This window comes from Saimiri boliviensis, chromosome 1 (genome assembly GCF_048565385.1).
Source record: "Saimiri boliviensis isolate mSaiBol1 chromosome 1, mSaiBol1.pri, whole genome shotgun sequence".
Classification (NCBI taxonomy): Eukaryota; Metazoa; Chordata; class Mammalia; order Primates; family Cebidae; genus Saimiri; species Saimiri boliviensis.
Genome location: NC_133449.1, coordinates 286,876,874 through 286,895,339, shown reverse-complemented (window position 1 = coordinate 286,895,339; position 18,466 = coordinate 286,876,874). Strand labels below are relative to the sequence as shown.

Here is an 18,466-nt window from a genome sequence, read left to right as displayed (position 1 = left end):
TGACTAAGAGGAGTAGGACATGGAGTGGGTTTCTGGGTGGGTGCCCCGTGACGACTCTAGATGGGAGATGCCAGAGAAAGTGTGGGAGGAGCGGGGAAAGAGTGCAGGGATGGCCTGAAGGCCACGGCCCCTCTGGGACCCTAAGGAGATGTTGGGAGGTGACTGGAAGTACTCAGTGACTGGTCTGAAGCTTGGGAACAAGTTAGGGCTGGAAGAACAGACTTGGGCATCACCGCTGTATTTGGAGCTGGAAATAGGCCCAGATTAGGGAACCTGGCTACATGAGGACTGGATTCCCAGCAAAGGTGGAAGTGGGCCTGCCAGCTATTTGTATACTTTTCTGAAGAGCGTGGCATTAAATAGTATTGGGCAGGCTGGCATTGGGAGAAAGACAAGAACCGAGTGAGATTAGGATGTGGCCTTGCTGGCATGATGGAGGAAACGCTCTTTACCTCAGACCACATGTGGATTGCAAGCATCTGCCGGGATGGTGCCAGGGGCAGTGGAGATATAGGCCGCTGTCCTCAGCCATGTCCTTTAGACCAAGAGAGCTTTTATTGTGTGTCAGATGACAGATGAAAGACCTGGTAAGAATTTGAGGTGTATAGTATAAAGTTTGGAAATAATGATTGCATTTGTTAATTCTATTTTGGTCTTTGGAATCAAGGGTCTCTGAACCTGAGATAAGCAGTTGTTTCATTTTGTGAAAGCTCTAGTCTCTAGTTATTTTTCCTTGTTGAAAGCGGACCATAATAATGTGATTTGATGTGTTGGCAAAATACTGCCATGTGGCTTGGAAGCTTAAGCAGACATGGCACCTCTGCCTTCTTGAACTGCCATTGGTCACTCTGCAGATGCTGATGTCGCAGTAGATTAGAACTGTGTAGAAAAGATCTTGTTCTAGAGGAGAGGAGGCTGATCCAGAGGCATCTAGTCGCTTGCCTGAGTCACAGCTAATAAGCAGGAGACAGAATGAGGACTCACAGTTCCTGATTTATTTTTCCCTTTTGTTAAAAGCCCAGTGTATCGAACTGGGTAATCAGCATGGTATTTGCTCTTATATTGTCCAGGTAAAAAACCTGGAGCTTGTTGGGAGCAGAATTACAAAGATAAGCAAATGCCAACCTTCTCTGCACCTTAGCATTGCCTTTAATAGTGTCAGAAACTCCAAAAAACAGCTTAGAAAGAGGCATGGTTCTCTCCACAGTATTTGAGAAATTCACCATGATTTTCCCCTGAGCTAAGCCAGTGAGACTACAGAGGATAAAGAGGAAGGCATGGAAGGCGGAGATAGCAGGAGGCAGGACTGATGGCAGTGGATGGGACTCCACTGGCGGGTGGGGGTTGTGGAGGAGGTTTCCAGGTGGGAGGCAAATGTGCCTCCTCCTCTAGATGGAGATGTCAGGGGAAAGCATGGGGGTGGGTATAGATTTGCTCCTTGTGGTATTAACAGTACCACTCCCCACAGGGACAGTGAATGATGCTGAGGCCAGCGCAGTCTTTAAGGCAACCAGGACCTGAACACACCCTGACATGATAGCTAGGCCTGAGGCCATGGCATAACCCATGCACTGTGGCGGGCAGCTAAGATCCGAAGACTTCAAAAACATGGTTGGTGTTAGGGGCAATAAGAGGGATGCACAGTGGAGATAGGACTGAGATCTGGAATTTTAACAAAAGAACAGTAAGGAAGGAAATAGGTAATCCCTAGAGAGTCTGTAGGATGCCTAGAATCTAAATGACTACAGGTATGTAATGAAACAGTTTTTACAATGTCTTATGAGGAGCTAAAAAAATTAGAGCCATCTTTGAGATTAAAAAGCGATGCTTTAAGAAAAGAGGGATGCTGGCCAGGCCTGGTGGCTTGTGCCTGTAATCCTAGCACTTCGGGAGGCCAGGGTGGGTGGATCATGAGGTTGGGAGATCAAGACCATCCTGGCCAACATGGTGAAACCCTGTCTCTATTAAAAATACAAAAATTAGCTGGTTGTGGTGGCACCCACCGGTAGTCCCAGCTACTCAGGAGGCTGAGGCAGGAGAATAGCTTGAACCTGGGAGGCGGAGGTTGCAGTGAGCTGAGATCGTGCCACTGCACTCCAGCCTAGTGACAGAGCGAGGCTCTGCCTCACAAAAAAAAAAAAAAAAGAAAAAGACTGTTGCTTTTCCCGTAAAGATTAAGAAAAAGAAGAAGAATCTCTTAAATGTGGGTAGGAGATTCTTCTCCGACTCACCAAACACTTGCCTCATTTTGGCATTCTCATTTGAGAAGGTATGTAGAGAAATTGGAGAGGGTTCAGAGAATATTTTCAGTATTAACTCAAGTTATCGGAAGTAAAAGTAATTTTAAAACAATAAAATCTGAAGAAATTGGTTATATTTAAGTAAGACGGAGTTTAGAGAAATTTCTCAGTGGTTAGCAGTTTTAGCAACCAAAGCAAAGGGCAAAATGTTAATTTCTCAGGTAAATTTGATAAAAAGGGAAACTATAATCAGGATTTGGAAACCAAGTAACTTTGAAGTGAGTAAACAGATGCATGGTTAGAATTAAAAAACCAAGAAACTAAAAGCAATCTCAATCGTATGCCAAGTGTTTGAGCTTTACTTAAAGTAAAATTAGAATATGAAACCTATTTGACAATACGTAAATACAAATCCATAAACCCTGAAACAAAGTATATATAAATGCTCTTACGAATGCAAAAAACTTCATCTGTTAGATACATAAACGGCACTTCCTTAAATGCGACATATATTTTATACCGACCTCTGGTCAATTTTAATCAAAAACTACACAAATATTTGTATTTTATAGACGGGGTTTTGCTCTGTTGCTCAAGCTGGATTCCAACTCCTATGCTCAAGCGATCCTCCTGCCTCAGCCTCCCCAGTAGCTGGGACTACACATGTACACCACTGTGCCCAGCTAAACATTTTTAAATTATACCCACAGTTTTGATGTGAAACTGAAAAACCTGGGCCGACAGCCACAGCCCATGTAGAGGAATGACTCCAAGCACACTTCATTTTGTTAAAAAAGAATATGAAAAATCTGGATCATTGCTAATGTTCAGATCTGAAATGAAGACAGGTAATTTTATTCTTCCATTGTAGAATCTCATACCATGTTCTAAATCACAGACCATACACAGAATGTTAGACCAGGAAGGGGCCTTAGCAGTAATGGCTCGAGCCTCCTATTGGACAGATGAGCGAGGTGAGGCCAAGAAGTGTGAGTGATACGGAAGCCAAGGCTCCCAGCTTGAGTACACTCCTTAAATGAATGAGTGTCGGCAAGGAATAGAATCGCGGGTGTGGCTCTGTCCACTTTCCCGAAGCCCTTCAACTAGCTCCTTGGTCCTACTAGCTTTAGCTAGCTCCCTGATCAACATGTAATTAAGCAACCAAAATATCTCATTGAATCGAAGGAGCAGCGCATTTTCCACTGCGAGGCTTGTGGATGTGGCAGCGCGGGGGTGAGGGGCCTGCTGCAAGGTGACATGGCCAGTGCTGTGGGGTGCTGGGTGATTGGTGTTGCTGCGTACCCTGTACCTTTGTTACGTAAGGGTGAACTTAGCTTTCAGTAGCTGGTTTATTCAAACAGTGGATCCCTGGATGTTCACGGCCCCAACTTCAGGGAACCAGTATCTACCTGGTTGTGATGTTCCCCAACTCCAAAGGTGCCATTTCTTGTCCTGGCTCATTCCTAGGGAACATTGCCTCTAAATCTTATAGTAAGAATTTCCACAAGGTTGTAGTGAGCGGTACAACCATTTTTAGCTGGTCTGTCCCTTTCTTTCCCCTTATTTAACCTAAGGAAACCACTTAGAGTCTTGGAGAGAGAAAGGGTGCCTAGTTCTTGTGTGCTTTTGTTTACATAAACATATTGTAGATCCTAATGTCAAGTCTTGTTAGTAAAGTGCAATTCAAGTTACAAAGCCTAACTTAAAAACAGGTACTATATAAAAAACACTTGCTGAATCTATGTGTAGCTGACAGCCATCTATAAAAGTGCATATTTCTTATGCAGTCTTTTAGAGACCCTGGTTGATTGCAAAATGAAGCAGAGAAAAACATTATCACTAAATGAAATATTTTAAGACACTGGCTATAATTCTCCTGGAACCACTTGAACTTGACAAAGATTTCTCAAAAATGATTTAGGAGACCCACCTTTGATGCTCCTCCTAGCAGCAAGTTGCAAGTTAATAGATTTGATGTCTCCTTTTGAGAAGAAAATAGTCTTAAGGTCTCACCATCTCATTTTTCCCTTTTGAGATCAGATAGTATACTATGTATTTGTGACTTTTCTGACTTCTGAGTGGAGTTTGGGTTATTTTGATTGCACAGTGTAATTTCTCTCATTTTATTTTATTTTATTTTTTATTTTTTATTTTATTTATTTTATTTATTTATTTTTTTGAGACGGAGTTTCGCTCTTGTTACCCAGGCTGGAGTGCAATGGCGCGATCTCGGCTCACCGCAACCTCCGCCTCCTGGGCTCAGGCAATTCTCCTGCCTCAGCCTCCTGAGTAGCTGGGATTACAGGCACGCGCCACCACGCCCAGCTAGTTTTTTGTATTTTTAGTAGAGACGGGGTTTCACCATGTTGACCAGGATGGTCTCGATCTCTCGACCTCGTGATCCACCCGCCTCGGCCTCCCAAAGTGCTGGGATTACAGGCTTGAGCCACCGCGCCCGGCCAATTTCTCTCATTTTAAACATTAGCTTGATTTTAGACATTTTGCCTTAGGCAACAGGCCCTTTTACATTTTTTTTTTTCAGATTTTTCTCTACATCCTGTTTTATGTGTGGTTTAGATCAGTTGATGAGTCACATGATGTTTTTTGCTGCTTCGGTGACAGAAATAGATTCAAAATAACCACACAGAGGAGTATCCCAAATGGTTACCCAACACGTTGCTCAAAAACATGCTTTCCTACGGTTCGAATGCTTTATATGAGAGCTGTCAGAGGGCTGTGTGTGAGGGCGCTGTCTACAGAACGCAGGCACGAGCTGCTGGCTTTGAACTGGCTGAACGTGCAATGCAGACATCTCAACACTCTGCATTTTTCAAAACCCTTCCTCACACTCCATTACAATTTTGGTTCCAAAAAGGTGGGGAGCAGAACTTAGGAACATAAAGGATCCCTTTTCTCGGAATGTGCAGTGGTTTGGTGAAGACGTCATTGTAAGTTTAGAAGTTAGGTCACCTGCAGAGCTGCTACTAACTGGCACATGCTGTCCTCGGCACTGTTGTGCTAAGAGAGTCACTGAAGTAGAAAGATTTTAAATACAAGAAAATATTTCTCAAGGAAATGTAATTACAACACTATAAATACTTGCTAGTTTGCAACAGACACACACTCTCTCCCACTTCAATTTGAAGGAAAAAAAAAATCCAGTCACCTACTGAGTCTTGATACTGATATGTTTCTAGAAGCCAAGGGTATAGAAAAGTTACTCTCCTCATGCCCCTTCCCTCCAGAAGATCCCCAAATGGGGAACAAGAGAGCAAGGAGCTGTTAACATTTCATACTTCTTACTCTGAAGATATAAGTGAATAAATTTTCTGACAGTTGTGATATGTAATGTTTAGCCCAACCTGGAGAGAGATTTGGAGGGCTGGGAGTGAGCACTCCTGAGCTGGCCCCGCTGCGATGCACCCTGGCGTCTGGAGAACTCGGCCCAGCTCTGTCACTACCTTGGGAGCTGCCAGGCCTCCCCATCCTGGACCCCGTAGCCCCCTGCACCTCCCAAGGTTATATTGGGAAGACTCAGAGAGTGAAGTATAAAGTGCTTTTACTATTGTAAAGAAGCTTTACTTGGCCCTATCTGATACATCCTAAACCAATATTAAATGTTTCAGTTTCTTAGGGAGTCAGCTATCCAGGACATTTCGAAGCCAAACTACCAGCTAATGCTAAAAATCAAGGCAAAACAAAAATAAGGGAACAGTAACTTTGGCACAAGGCAAATCCGATGCAGGCAGTCATGGGGCATGACTTTTTTTACCCAGAAATGCAAACAAGTGGCCTTCTATGCCCCAATTAAAGAATCCCAAATAGGGGAGGGTTCCTGCCAATGTGCAAATCCCTCAATACTCCCTGAGCCTCGTGGCTGGCCAGTCCAATCCTATCGTGACTTTCTGAATGCAAGCCTCGTCTAGTTTTTTGCTTAGTTGAGTGTCACTGACGCCCTTTGCCACTGAGATCCCTGTAAGTCAGTACAGAACAAATGGCTACTGCACATTGAGAATGACCTCCCTTGTGCCCCTCAAATAAACAGAGGCCACCAAAGGAGGAGCTCTAGCCTTGGCTTACTCGGAGAAAACCCTTAGACTCTATTTTCTATGCTTTGAGCTGTCCAAACCTATTTCTCAGCATCTAAATGAAAAACTACTTTGTACTCCTGTATTTTTAGATTGCATTCGTCCACAAGCAATCACCCAATTTTGAGAAAGTCACACCTGGTCTCTCCATGGTCTTTGACATGAGAATCTGACAGGCATGGTGCCCTTTTAAACGCAACTGTAAGCTGAATGCCCTGCAGTGAAAAATAAATGTTTTGGGGGAACATTTCTTTGGTCCCAAAAATCAAAAGGTTGCCCCTAATGACTCTGAAAAGTGGGAAGGAGAAAGTTCCCCTTCCCTGGTTTGATCTCATGTCTAGCTGGATAATGGGACCCAGTTAGAACAACAAATGCAGGGGAGTATTCTAATTCTCAGTTTTGTTTCAGAAGTTGTTAGGCTGTGACTTAAGCAGCCCAAGTGAAGAAAACGTATGAAGGATCATGTGCTTTAAGGTGAAAAGTTTGAACAAGTCCTGCGTTCAGTCAGCTCCACCGTGGTGGCCTGAGTGTGGCATTGCTTCCTGTGTTCTCAGAAACTAACCAAATATTACGGCCCAATGATCTTGATCACTGAAGGGGGTCTCTGGAGTTGCATGTCCTCGTCACATAATGAAGAGGACCTTGCTGATCCTTCCTTGATTTAGAGGGAAAGGATTTGCTTTCGTTCTTTTTTTTTTCTTTTTTTTTTTTCTTTCCTTTTTTTTTTTTTTGTGACAGTTTTGCTCTTGCTGCTCAGGCTGGAGTGCAATGGCACCATCTCGGCTCACTGCAACCTCTGCCTCCTGGGTTCAAGCGATTCTCCTGCCTCAGCCTCCTGAGTAGTTGGGATTACAGGTGCCCGTCAGCCATGCCCAGCTAATTTTTATGTTTTTAGTAGAGAAGGGGTTTCACCATGTTGGCCAGACTGGTCTTGAACTCCTGACCTCAAGTGATCCATTCTCCTTGGCCTCCCAAAGTGCTGGGATTACAGGCATGAACCACTGTGCCCAGCCTCCTTTCTCAGTTTGTATCTTTTAGCTCCAACCCCAGAAGCATGAAAGAGTCACACATGTTAAAAAATACTGCTGTTTAATTTTCTAGTAATGTCCTTAAAAAAAGCTGATACATTTAGATGTTGTTTTTCATCTTCTCAGATCTGCCTCTGAAACCATTGCAAAGCAGCTATGCATCTTAATTTTTCAGCACTACGTATATATTAATGGAGGAAAAGCCTCTCTGAGGAAGCACGCCAAGGACATGTCCCCATGTGGGCACACCCCATCGGCACTGGGTACCCAGGAATGTGAATGCAACCCTGGGATGCTCACAGCTAACTTTATGCCCTTGCATTCTTTTTTCTATGAGGAACAATTATGATCACACAGCACTGAAAACGGTAGACACAAAAGGCCTGCGTTTTTCTTTCTTTCCAATTTTTGCCCTTCCAGCTTACACTTCTGTTCCCATTCCAGTGACGCATTTATTCCCCAGCTACCCATAATGAAAAGTAGTTCTGTCATTTACTGAGCCTTACATTCAGATGCAAATGATGGGCTTTATAAAACTGCTGCAAATAAGGTACAGTGTTTATTGATACAATACGTTTCAACTGCAGGTATGTTGAGCACACAAGCAATTACCGTATTGTATTAGAGACATTTTATTGAAAATGCGAAAATAGGAAATGTATTATAGCCTAAAATAAATTACATAACATATACAGCATATATTTATATCTTTAAAATATTTTTTTTGTTTAGGTTCTTTCAGTCTAGGAATTTTGACTAAATCAACAATTTAGTGAACTGTGTCTATAATTTTTTAAAGGAAAAAACCTGCTTCCAAACTTAGAAAAATATACTGCACTACATGGATTTCAAATGCATTATTTCAGGGAGGATCACATAGTGACTCTGGTATCGTTATAAAATGTCTTGCTTTATCGTATGGTGTGGGAGGGAAGTACCGTAGTACATTCTGAATTACCTGTACCGCATAGTTATGACTAAGGATGGCAGAACCAGGTAATACATCTACTTCAAAAGTTACCCTACAGCAACCTGGCATTAGAATGCTGGATTAGAGTTAAAGCTTCAGTTCACTGTAAAAACTAAAATGCAAAGTTAGAACGCTCCATGTGACACGCTCTAGTGCGACCTTCAGGAAAGGCAAGGGAAAAGCAAGCCTTCAGGAAAAGTCATGCGGCAGGGGCTGGAATCTGGAGATGCGCTTTTGTGACAACTTAAAGTTAGCTCATGTATATACACAGTGGGGGTGAGAACTGACAGCTCGCTCAGATCTAGGAAAAGGCAAAGGGAAATGCTATCGTTCAGTCATGTCAGTTTGCTGCCCCCGTGCCATTTCAAACCTTTCTACGGGAGATGATACCCATCCGTCAGCCAGGTGTGGTCACAGGTCTCCATTCCTCAGTGTGAACGGTGACTCCGGGCTGCAGCCTGCTGCCCTCCTCCTGCACGTGTGGAGTAGATGGTTTCGAACTCTGAGGCGGAAGGGAAATTTAAGAGGCCACTGGGGCTCCACCTCTTTGTACAGCCATGTGACTGGGAAGCAAATCAAAGGAAGCCAAGCTTTAACCTGTTGATTCTTAAGAGCGATGAAAGGGGACAGGAGAGAGTCTGTGGCCTGCTGTGCGGGGTGACCGAGAGGCGCTGGCACAGCCGCAGTCCTTTGGTTCCAAGAGGAGATTGTCCAGGGGAGGAGGACACAACGGCGACCATGAGGCAGCTGTGTCTTTTGGGTTTTCGTGACGCAGGGGCACGAAGTCAGTTGTTTTGTTTGATTTTACATAGCAACAGTAAAGACCATTCACTAGGTCCCCCCGTCAGTGTGAGCATACCCAGTATGCTAGAGAATTGACACGAAACCTTTAAATCAAGGCCTCTTTCATTACAAAAAAAAAAAAAAAAAAAAAAGGAACAAAACACGATGGGAGAGGGAAGAGATGATGCTGAAGTGACATCCTGACTGTCCCTGCAGTGCCCATGGTGTCCCGTGCCTTATTCATTCTCCTCTCTCATCTCCACGATGTCTGTCACCTCCTCTGTGGGAGGCATGTCTGTCATGGCGGAGTCCTCCCCCTCTGCGGCCGACTCATTCTCCATCTTCTTTTTCTAGACCAAAGAAGACTCATCAGTGAGGGACTGTGGATGGGGACACTGCACAGCAGAACCACTAGCAGGGAGACACCACTGGCGTCTCAGGAGACCCCTCGCTGCTAGCTTAAACCTTATGCTTGGGGTGGCCTCATCTCTTTTGTATCTTAGATCAGCGTGTTCCTTGCAGTTTGGTTGTGTGCCTGGCACTGAGCTAGGCAGGCACTTCAGAGGACACCGTGTCCCACTACCCTGCCCCAGATAACCCACCCCCTGCTGCCCTTTCCAGTGGGGGCTGCGCTCTCCCTGACTCCTCACAGTCACCTGCAGACTGCTTTCCCTTCCTCCTACCTGAAGTCTCAAGCTTGGAATCTCACGTTATCAGAATATTCTACCTTGTACAGCATCAGTCACCTCTGGGACAGCTCCAGGCCTGCTGTCATTCTCTCCAACTCACTCTCCTAATTTCCTGGTCACGTCCCTGCCATGTTGCCTGTCCTTACAATAGATGGCCTCTCAGGGATCAGGCTCTCAGCCCCAGCCCACCTTAGCCACTCCTGGGTTACCACAGACCTTGCCATTATGGACATGTTTGGCACCACCAGCAGGCCAAGGCAAGGACACTTTCCCCTGTCTACCAACCCTGCTAGTCCCCCATCCACGGATCCTATTATCCCTTCACTGTGGCCACCTTTTCAATGTCCTTTCCCTCCCTCATCAGCTTACATGTCATGGTCTGTAATGACCATCATTTCCCTACCCTGCTTTTCTTTCATTATATTTGCCAGGCAAAGCCCCAGCTGTGCTGCGGTTCAGATCGTTACCATCTCAGCCTGTACCACTCAGCTGCCATAACTGGGGGAGCCGAACGGCAGGGGCCAGCCTGTGTCCTAGGATGTACGTCACGTACCATAAGCAGGCCCTCTGAGAGGCCTGGCTGTCACCCTGCTGCCCTGGCCCGTGCACTCGGCCACTCTCCTGACCAGCTGTTTCCCCACTCATGTGTCCTCACTCTTCCACCCTCTAACACCTCCCTTTTCTCAGATGATGATCTGGCTTCCTTCTTTGCTGAGATAAATAAGCAATCAGAAAGGCACTGGCACAAGCTCTCCAACTGCATCTCTGCTCCGGTGTTACCAGAGATGCGCCTGAGCTCCTATCTTGGGCTGCCTGGTCCTTGTGTACACAGCCACGTTCGTCCCACTGTCCCCTCTCCCATTGGCAGCATTGCCCTTCTGCAGATCATTCTCTGAAGCAAGCCACAGGCCGAACTTCACCCCATCTTCACTGGCCTTCTGAAATCCAAGTCCACACCTCTGTCTCCTCTGGAGCAAAAGTCTTGAAAGGGACTGTCTCTACTCACTGCCTTCAGCTTTTCCCCTTTTTCTCTTACCCCACTCCCATTAGGCTTCCAGCTGCCCTAAGCCACAAGACTAGGCAAGGTCACCAAGGATCCCCCACTGATGAGCGTCACCATCCAACCCTGGTCAGTGGCTGCACAGGCCCTCTTGCACCTGGGGGGACGCTCCTGGCTCCTGGCACGACTCTCTCACCTGCTTCCGATAGACATAGCACGCGGCAATGGCGACCATGGTGGATTCTCCCACAAAGCCTGCCAGGAGGGAGCCCACGCCCAGGGTGGCACCATGAACCCTGCAGATGAGAACACAAAGTCGATTTGTCTGTTCAGGCCAAGTCAAGGCACAACTGTCAATGCTAAAACCCAGGAAAGTAAGTGTAGCCTAAAGACAGCCGAGACCAGCAGCATTCTCCATCAGCTGGCTTCATAAGGGCCGCAGCTAACAACATAATGTGTGAGGGGAACTAGGAACTCGGGGCTGGGCTGCCTCCCCGCAACTGCACATGGATCCCACAGCAGTTCCCATGCTCCCCAGGACACCGGGAGCTCCCCGAGCACAGGGACCATGTCCTTCCTCTCTTCTGGTTGTCACATCCAGCAGACGCTAGCGCCCGCGCAGGGCAGGCCGTGCCCCAACAGGAGCTCAGTGGCTACTACTCGTGTCTGGGCCTGACACCAAAAGCACTTTCTAGAAGGGATCCCAAGAGCCTCCACCTGGTGCCTGGGCAGACATCATTCTGAATTTCTGATCTAGACATGCCTAGGGATTTCCCATGGGAATGTAGATCTTAGACCTCTGGACACAGTATTTAAGCGGCAGAAGGACCCATAGCCCCAAATTCCCTGACCACATACCCCAGGTAGGGCAGGACCACGAGGCTGGCGATGAGGACGATGATCCGCAGCACAGAGCTGGGGGCCAGGACGAAGGTTTTCTTCAGGGTCATCAGCCACCCGGTAAGATGCGCCCTCACCGTGACTGTAGGGGAGCAGAGGACTCATTAGCCCTGCCCGTATCCCCTCCGCATCCTGCTGCCTCTGGCCCAGGGCAGCACGTCGGAGAGCCAGGGGCTGCCTGGGATGCTGGCTTTGCTGCTGAGGCCCTGGCCACCTCCTCTTCCTGCTAGGGTTCCCAATCCCTGCTTCTGAACCTGGGCCCAGCCCCTGGGCCAGCCTCCTCACAGCCCTTTGGGTCTAGACTGCTGGGGGCAGGCAGGCTCCTTGCTCCAATGGGACAGCAACTTCCCAGGCAGCCAGTCTAATCCTGTCCCCACGCCTGCCCAGCCTCACCCTCTGATCATCCACCCCTAGAAGAGAACACTCAGACAAAAGTGGCAACGTCACGGGGCTCTAGTGTGATGCCGGGTGAGCAGAAAAGCTGGCACCAGAAGCCATCTTACCTGCCTGTGGTCAAAGGCACAGGGACAGAGTGGTGGGTAGGAGGAAACTGCATGTCCCCACTTCCCTCTGTGCCTTCCCTGGGCTGGTCCTGACCACGTCCACCCTTCCCTTGGTCCCTCTCCTAACAGTGCGGCCTCTCCTCTGGCATGCTGCCATCTCACAATGAGCCACACGGCTTCCCCATGCCCTGCCTCCTCACTGGATCTCTGAGGGCCGTGGGTGGCCAGCAGGGAACTGTGGAGGGCACGGGGCTGGCCCTTGACAGTAAGAAGGCCCTGAGCATCTAGATTTCATCTGAAACTGGAAAGGCTTGAGAAAGCGCAGGGCAGGGCCTGACCTCCCTGTGGATAGCACCAGGCAAAGGCTCTTGGAGAAGAAAGTACTCCTTCCTGGGATAAAAACTCCTTTCCAGGATATGCTGGTTTGGAAGGAAGCCTCTGCCGTCTTCTTGGCCTAACAGCGTGTCCTGCCTTCCCCCTGGTGGAAGCCTTGTATTAATTTTAACGAGGCTCATTTTCTTCCCTTAGGCAGACAGACAGACCCACTGAGGTTTCTGACCAAAGGAGAGAGTCAGGGTCCCAGGTGTATGCTAACTGGGCTGGTCCAAATCCAACAGATTGCAAAGAGTGGCAGGGCCTGGCAGCTGTCTGGAAGCCCTTCATCTTACAGGCAAGGAAGGGGAGTCCAATGGAGATTAAAGGCAAACTGTATACCCAGCTGCAACCTGCTCCCAGCTGGGGCACTCCAGGCCCCTCCTCTGGTCACAGCCATAGGAAATTAACTGCATGTATCTCAATCTGCGAGTGCAACTTCTTCTAGATGGTGGCACCTTCTAGAGCTTGGTTCACCCTGTGTCTACCCAACAAAGTCCAGATGCCATCCTGGTGCTGTGATCTTCCAGCCATTTCTCCATTTCTGTCACAGTCCAGAAAGTGATGCTGTGAGGCCTAAGAGCAGGGGCCACCCCGTCAGCCCTGGCCTACATGGGCTCCATGGCTCCTTTCTTTCTTTCTTTCTTTCTTTTTTTTTTTTTTTGAGACAAGAATCTTGCTCTGTCCCCCAGAGTGGAGTGCAGTGGCATGATCTTGGCTTACTGCAACCTCTGCCTCCTGGGTTCAAGCAATTCCTGCCTCAGCCTTCCAAGTAGCTGGGATTACAGGTGTGTGCCTCCACCCATGGTTAAGTTTTTGTATTTCATAGAGATGGGGTTTTCACCATATTGGTCAGGCTGGTCTTGAACTCCTGACCTCAGGTGATCCAACTGCCTTGGCCTCGCAAAGTGCTAGGAGTACAGGCATGAGCCACCACACCCAGCCCATGGCTCCTTTCTTAAACTCATTGTGGCTTTGTAGATTCTGGCTTCCCAGTTTAATGATTGAGGAGGATCTTTTTGGGAAAACGATTTTTGACTAGGTGACACACTTGGTACAGAATTTAAAAGGTACAAAAGGGAATAGAGTACAAAGGCCTTCTTCCCAGTGGCGACTTCCCAGACACTTGGCCTGCTGCCCATAGGCAACCACTGTTAGCAGCTTGGTGAGTTACTGATAGAAAAAGAATGTAGCCATGCAAGCACTTAGCACATCCATATGATGATACAGACATACATGTGCTACATTTTTGTTATGGAAATGGTTGCATACTAATCAACCATTCTGTAACCTGCTTTTCTCATTTAACCTAGAACGACCTTATTCTTGTAGAGTATACCTCATACCACTGTATCAGCTTGGTGTAATAACTTTCCAGCTGGCTTTTGTCTCAGCCATGGGCGGTTCCTTTCTGACCACCCACCATCTGGCCTCCAGTTGTCCTGGAGTCTCCTTTTCTCCCGCAGCCCTTCTCTTTGTAGAGCTCTAGGCCTTAGCAATAAGCTCACTCTATTTTTCTTTTTTTGATTTCACCGCTTAAATTAATGTATTGTAAAACTGGCTTTTTGGTGCATGGTCGTGAGAATTTTAACACATGAACACATTTGTGTACCGCCACCACCACAATCAAGACAGAGGGCAATTTTGGGTCTACTTTCTTTACTATTTTTGCAATCACTGCACTTTTAAAAACAAGTTATACAGCCAGGCTCAGGCCTATAATCCCAGCACTTTGGGAGGCAAAGGTGGGCGGATCACTTAAGGCCAGGAGTTCAAGACCAGCCTGGACAACATAATGAAACCTTGTCTCTACTAAAAATACAAAAATCAGCTGGGCATGGGTGTGGGTGCCTGTGGAGGTTGAGCAGGAGAATCGCTTGAACCCGGGAGGCAGAGGTCGCAGTGAGCTGAGATCGTGCCACTGCATTCCAGTCTGGGTGACAGAGTGAGACTCCATCCCAAAATAAATAAATAAAATAAAATAAAAACAAGTTATACCTGTTTGATATACTTCTTGAACTTTTAACCTACTGACTAATGTCTTTGCATCTTTGTAAGCCACAGTGAAATTTTACATTTGTGTTGGTGACACGATTGCAAATATTTCCAAAGAACGATTTAATGAGGCATGCGGATAAATAGGAATGTTTCTTTCATTCTGTTTTTCTTTACCTGGAACTGGGAAGAAGGAGAAGATCCTCAAAGGAACAACACAGAGTTCTGCAAAGGCAAAGTCCACTCCGATGATGTCTATCAAGATTTTCTCAGACACGTTGGGTGTCCAAAACATCACGAAACAGAGCTGGAGAAGAAAGACATTGAACAGGGTTGTGAGGAAAAGGTATAAGCGAGTGAAATGAGCCAGTCATGTATGGCACAATCCTGGGAGAGTTGCGAGAGGGACAACCGGCCTGACTGGGTGGCAGGCATGCTGGTCCCAGAGCTGCCACCTCCTTGCTTGGCCCTCTCCTGACCACAGAGGCCCTGGTCCATGTACCATGGCTGCCCCCAGGAGACCTCCACAGCACAGCAGATGTGGCTCCTCCAAGAGTGGGTCATTTCTGAATGGGTGAGCAGGCCCGTTCAGAACCAATGTGCTTTGGGGCAAGAGTGCCACACAGCTCAGTCAGTGCCGGGTGGACAAGTTTATTCATATAATTTTTACAGCTTTAACAAATAATAAAAAATGACCTGAAAGTACTTGGATGTGTACAGAACCACATAGAATCAGCACACATAATGAAAATGGAAATATTAATATTTAGAGTAAGGATCAGCCTACGAACCTTTCAAGGTCTAGTTAAGAGAAGAGGCAGCAACAGAATGTGACACTCTGGAAAGATGGGCAGGTGATAAACCGATGTAATGAATGCAGGAAAAGGAACTCCTGAACTTGGGGGGGAAAGGGGAGCTCTCTCCCCACCTCCCTTCCCCAGAGATCAGAAAGTGTGGCACAGGTCCTTCCGGAGACGGGGTGAAGGCAGGGTCCAAAGCGGGATGGCTGGAAGTTGACTTAGTAAGCAATCCATCCATAGCTCCCGCTGTACAGCTGGTGATGACATCTCCCCGAATTTGACAGGACACAGGAATTGAGTCTCTGAATGAGGTAAAACAGCCGGGTACCTGGCATGGCTGAGGGCAGAGTTACTACAGGTTGAGTAACCCTTATCTGAAATGCTTGGGACCAAAGTGTTTTGGACTCTGAATTTTTCAGATTTTAAAATATTTGTATTATACTTACAGGTTAAACATCCCTAATCCTGAAAAACGAAGTCCAGAATGCTCCCATAAACATTTACTTTGAGAGTCATGTCAGCGATCAAAAGTTTCAGATTTTAGAGCATTTTGGATTTCTGATTTTTGGATTGGGCATACTCCATCTGTACACGGAAAACGGGGATTAAGAGAAAGATGACATTTGCATGTTCTGGCTTCCTCCCTCTGCTATGCTCCCAGAACATGGGAAACTAGTTGAGTTCTTCAGGCAGGAGACCAGAAACAGTCTCTAAGGAGTCTGTCCAGCCCAGGAGAAAAGACGTCAAGTTCCTGAAAATTAGTGTCTCCCAGTGAAGCAGCTCCACTTGACCAGCCATCAGTGAGGCCCTCACAGGTGATAAATCTCATTCTGGTGCTCACGGCTTCCCAATCAACTAATAGTCTCTGGATAAGGTAAAATGGAGTGGGCTTGGGGGTAGAAGGCAGAGTTACTGCAACTAGTAACTAGTGCCCCACTTACCAAACTGAGCAGCCAACCAGGAAAAATCAGACTTTGACAAAGTCCTCCAATGTGAGGAGTTCAAAACAAAAGAAAAAGCTGGCCGGGCATGGTGGCTCACACCTGTAATCCAAGCACTTTGGAGGCCGAGGCAGGCGGATCACCTGAGGTCGGGAGTTCAAGAAAAAGCTACAATTTAAGAGGAAACAAAGACAACGTGGTGGTGGTGGTGGGGGTCGGTGAAAAGGAAAACTTCTCCACTGATACTCCCAGAGAAATGGGAGAAGAACTACACCCATGAAACAAGAACAGAAGGAGAATGTTATAAAGAAGACATTCACTCTGGGTGCAGTGGCTCACGCCTGTAATCCCAGAACTTTGGGAGGCTGAAGCAGGTGGATCACCTGATGGCAGGAGTTTGAGACTAGCCTGGCCAACATGGTGAAACCCCGTCTCTACAAAAAATGAAAAATTAGCTGGGCATGGTGGCACCTTCTGCAATCCCAGCTGCTTGGGAGGCTGAGGTAGGAGAATCGCTTGAACCAGGCTGGGGGTGGGTGCGGTGGAGGTTGTGGTGAGCCGAGATCACTCCATTCCACTCTAGTCTGGGCAATGAGAGTGAAACTCTGCCTAAAAAAAAAAAAAGAACGAAACAAAACAAAACTAAGAATTAAAAAAGATGAAAGCAGAAAGGAAAATTCGCAAGTGAACAATAAGATAAGTTTAGGGAAGCCTGCCATGGAGACAGAGCAGAATCATGAAGGCATGCAAATACAGCACAGGAGGACAGTTAAAGAAACAAAAGTCCAACATCCAAATAACAGGAGTTCCAGAAAAGGGGACAGCGAAAATTTCAGACTGAAAGATACCAGTTTCAGGACTGAAAGGGCCCATCTGGGGGCGGTGGTGCAGTGCACAAGAAAAGCCCCATCAGGCCCGGCGCAGTGGCTCACGCCTGTAATCCCAGCACTTTGGGAGGCCGAGGTGGGAGGATCACAAGGTCAAGTGATCGAGACCATCCTGGCCAACATGGTGAAACCCCGTCTCTACTAAAAAAATACAAAAATTAGCTGGGCATGGTGGCACATGCGTGTAGTCCCAGCTACTCGGGAGGCTGAGGCAGGAGAATTGCTTGAATCTGGGAGGCGGAGGTTGTGGTGAGCTGAGATCACGCCACTGCACTCCAGCCTGGCGCCTGGTGAGAAAGCAAGACTGTGTCTCGGAAAAAATAAATAAATAAATAAATAAATAAATAAATAAAAGGCCCCATCAGGACACGTCACTGAACACCACTGAGGATGGAGAGACGGTCCTATGAGCTTCCAGCCTCAGGCTTCTCAATAGCACTGAAAGCTAGAAGACAAGGAGCAGTAAGTTTCAAATGAAGATATTTCTACTCTGGAACTCTAAACCAAACTATCACTCCAGTGTGTTTAAAAGAAAAATATTTTTGGCTAGGCATGGTGGCTCACACCTGTAATCCTAGCACTTTGGGAGGCTGAGGGAGGCGCATCACCTGAGGTCAGGAGTTCAAGACCAGCGTGGCCAACATGGTGAAACCCCGTCTCTACTAAAATACAAAAATTAGCAGGGCATAGTGGCAGGTGCCTGTAATCCCAGCTACTTGGGAGGCTGAGGCATGATAATCGCTTGAACCCAGGAGGTGAGGTTGCAGTGAGCCGAGATCACACCACTGCACTCCAGCCTGGGTGACAGAGCGAGACTCCATTTCAAAAAAAAAAAAAAAAAAAGAAAAGAAAAGAAAAGAAAAATACTTTCAATATTCAAGGCCTTAACAGTTTTACCTCCCATACATACTTTTTCAGGAGGATATTGGTGGGGGTTGCTCTGCGAATGCAAGTGAGTCGTGGAGCGGAAAACAGAAAGGCACAGGTGAAGCACAAGACAAAAGCCAGGGGAATCTCTGGGGCGGTGGTGAAGGCTGCGATAGGCCCACAGGTCAGCTGATCTTCCCCGGAGCAGGGAGAAAAAGGCTCCCAGAGATGCTAGCTACCTAATGTGCTTGAATACTTGAGATTTATACCACGAAAGGAAAGTGTGGGAATAACTTAGTGTTAAGTACACAGAAGGCTAAGAAAAATGATAATTGAGACAATTATTAAGTCCAGGAAAAACTACAGCTGTTTGAGAAAGGAAGGGAATCAGGGCTCAGCCATC

General features: G+C 47.0%; 1 protein-coding gene across 1 annotated transcript in view; it reads right to left on the bottom strand.

Annotated features, from left to right (window-relative positions):
* Positions 1–7,896: 7,896 nt before the first annotated feature.
* ANKH (ANKH inorganic pyrophosphate transport regulator) overlaps positions 7,897–18,466 on the bottom strand; it is a 167,487-nt gene continuing 156,917 nt past the window's right edge. The window contains exons 9-12 of the mRNA XM_003932487.4: positions 14,746–14,875; positions 11,657–11,780; positions 10,995–11,094; positions 7,897–9,459 (exon numbers count right to left, since the gene is read on the bottom strand). Coding sequence (XP_003932536.1) covers positions 9,346–9,459; positions 10,995–11,094; positions 11,657–11,780; positions 14,746–14,875 — 468 coding nt within the window. The 3' untranslated portion in view covers positions 7,897–9,345. The remainder of the gene's footprint in view (positions 9,460–10,994; positions 11,095–11,656; positions 11,781–14,745; positions 14,876–18,466) is intronic.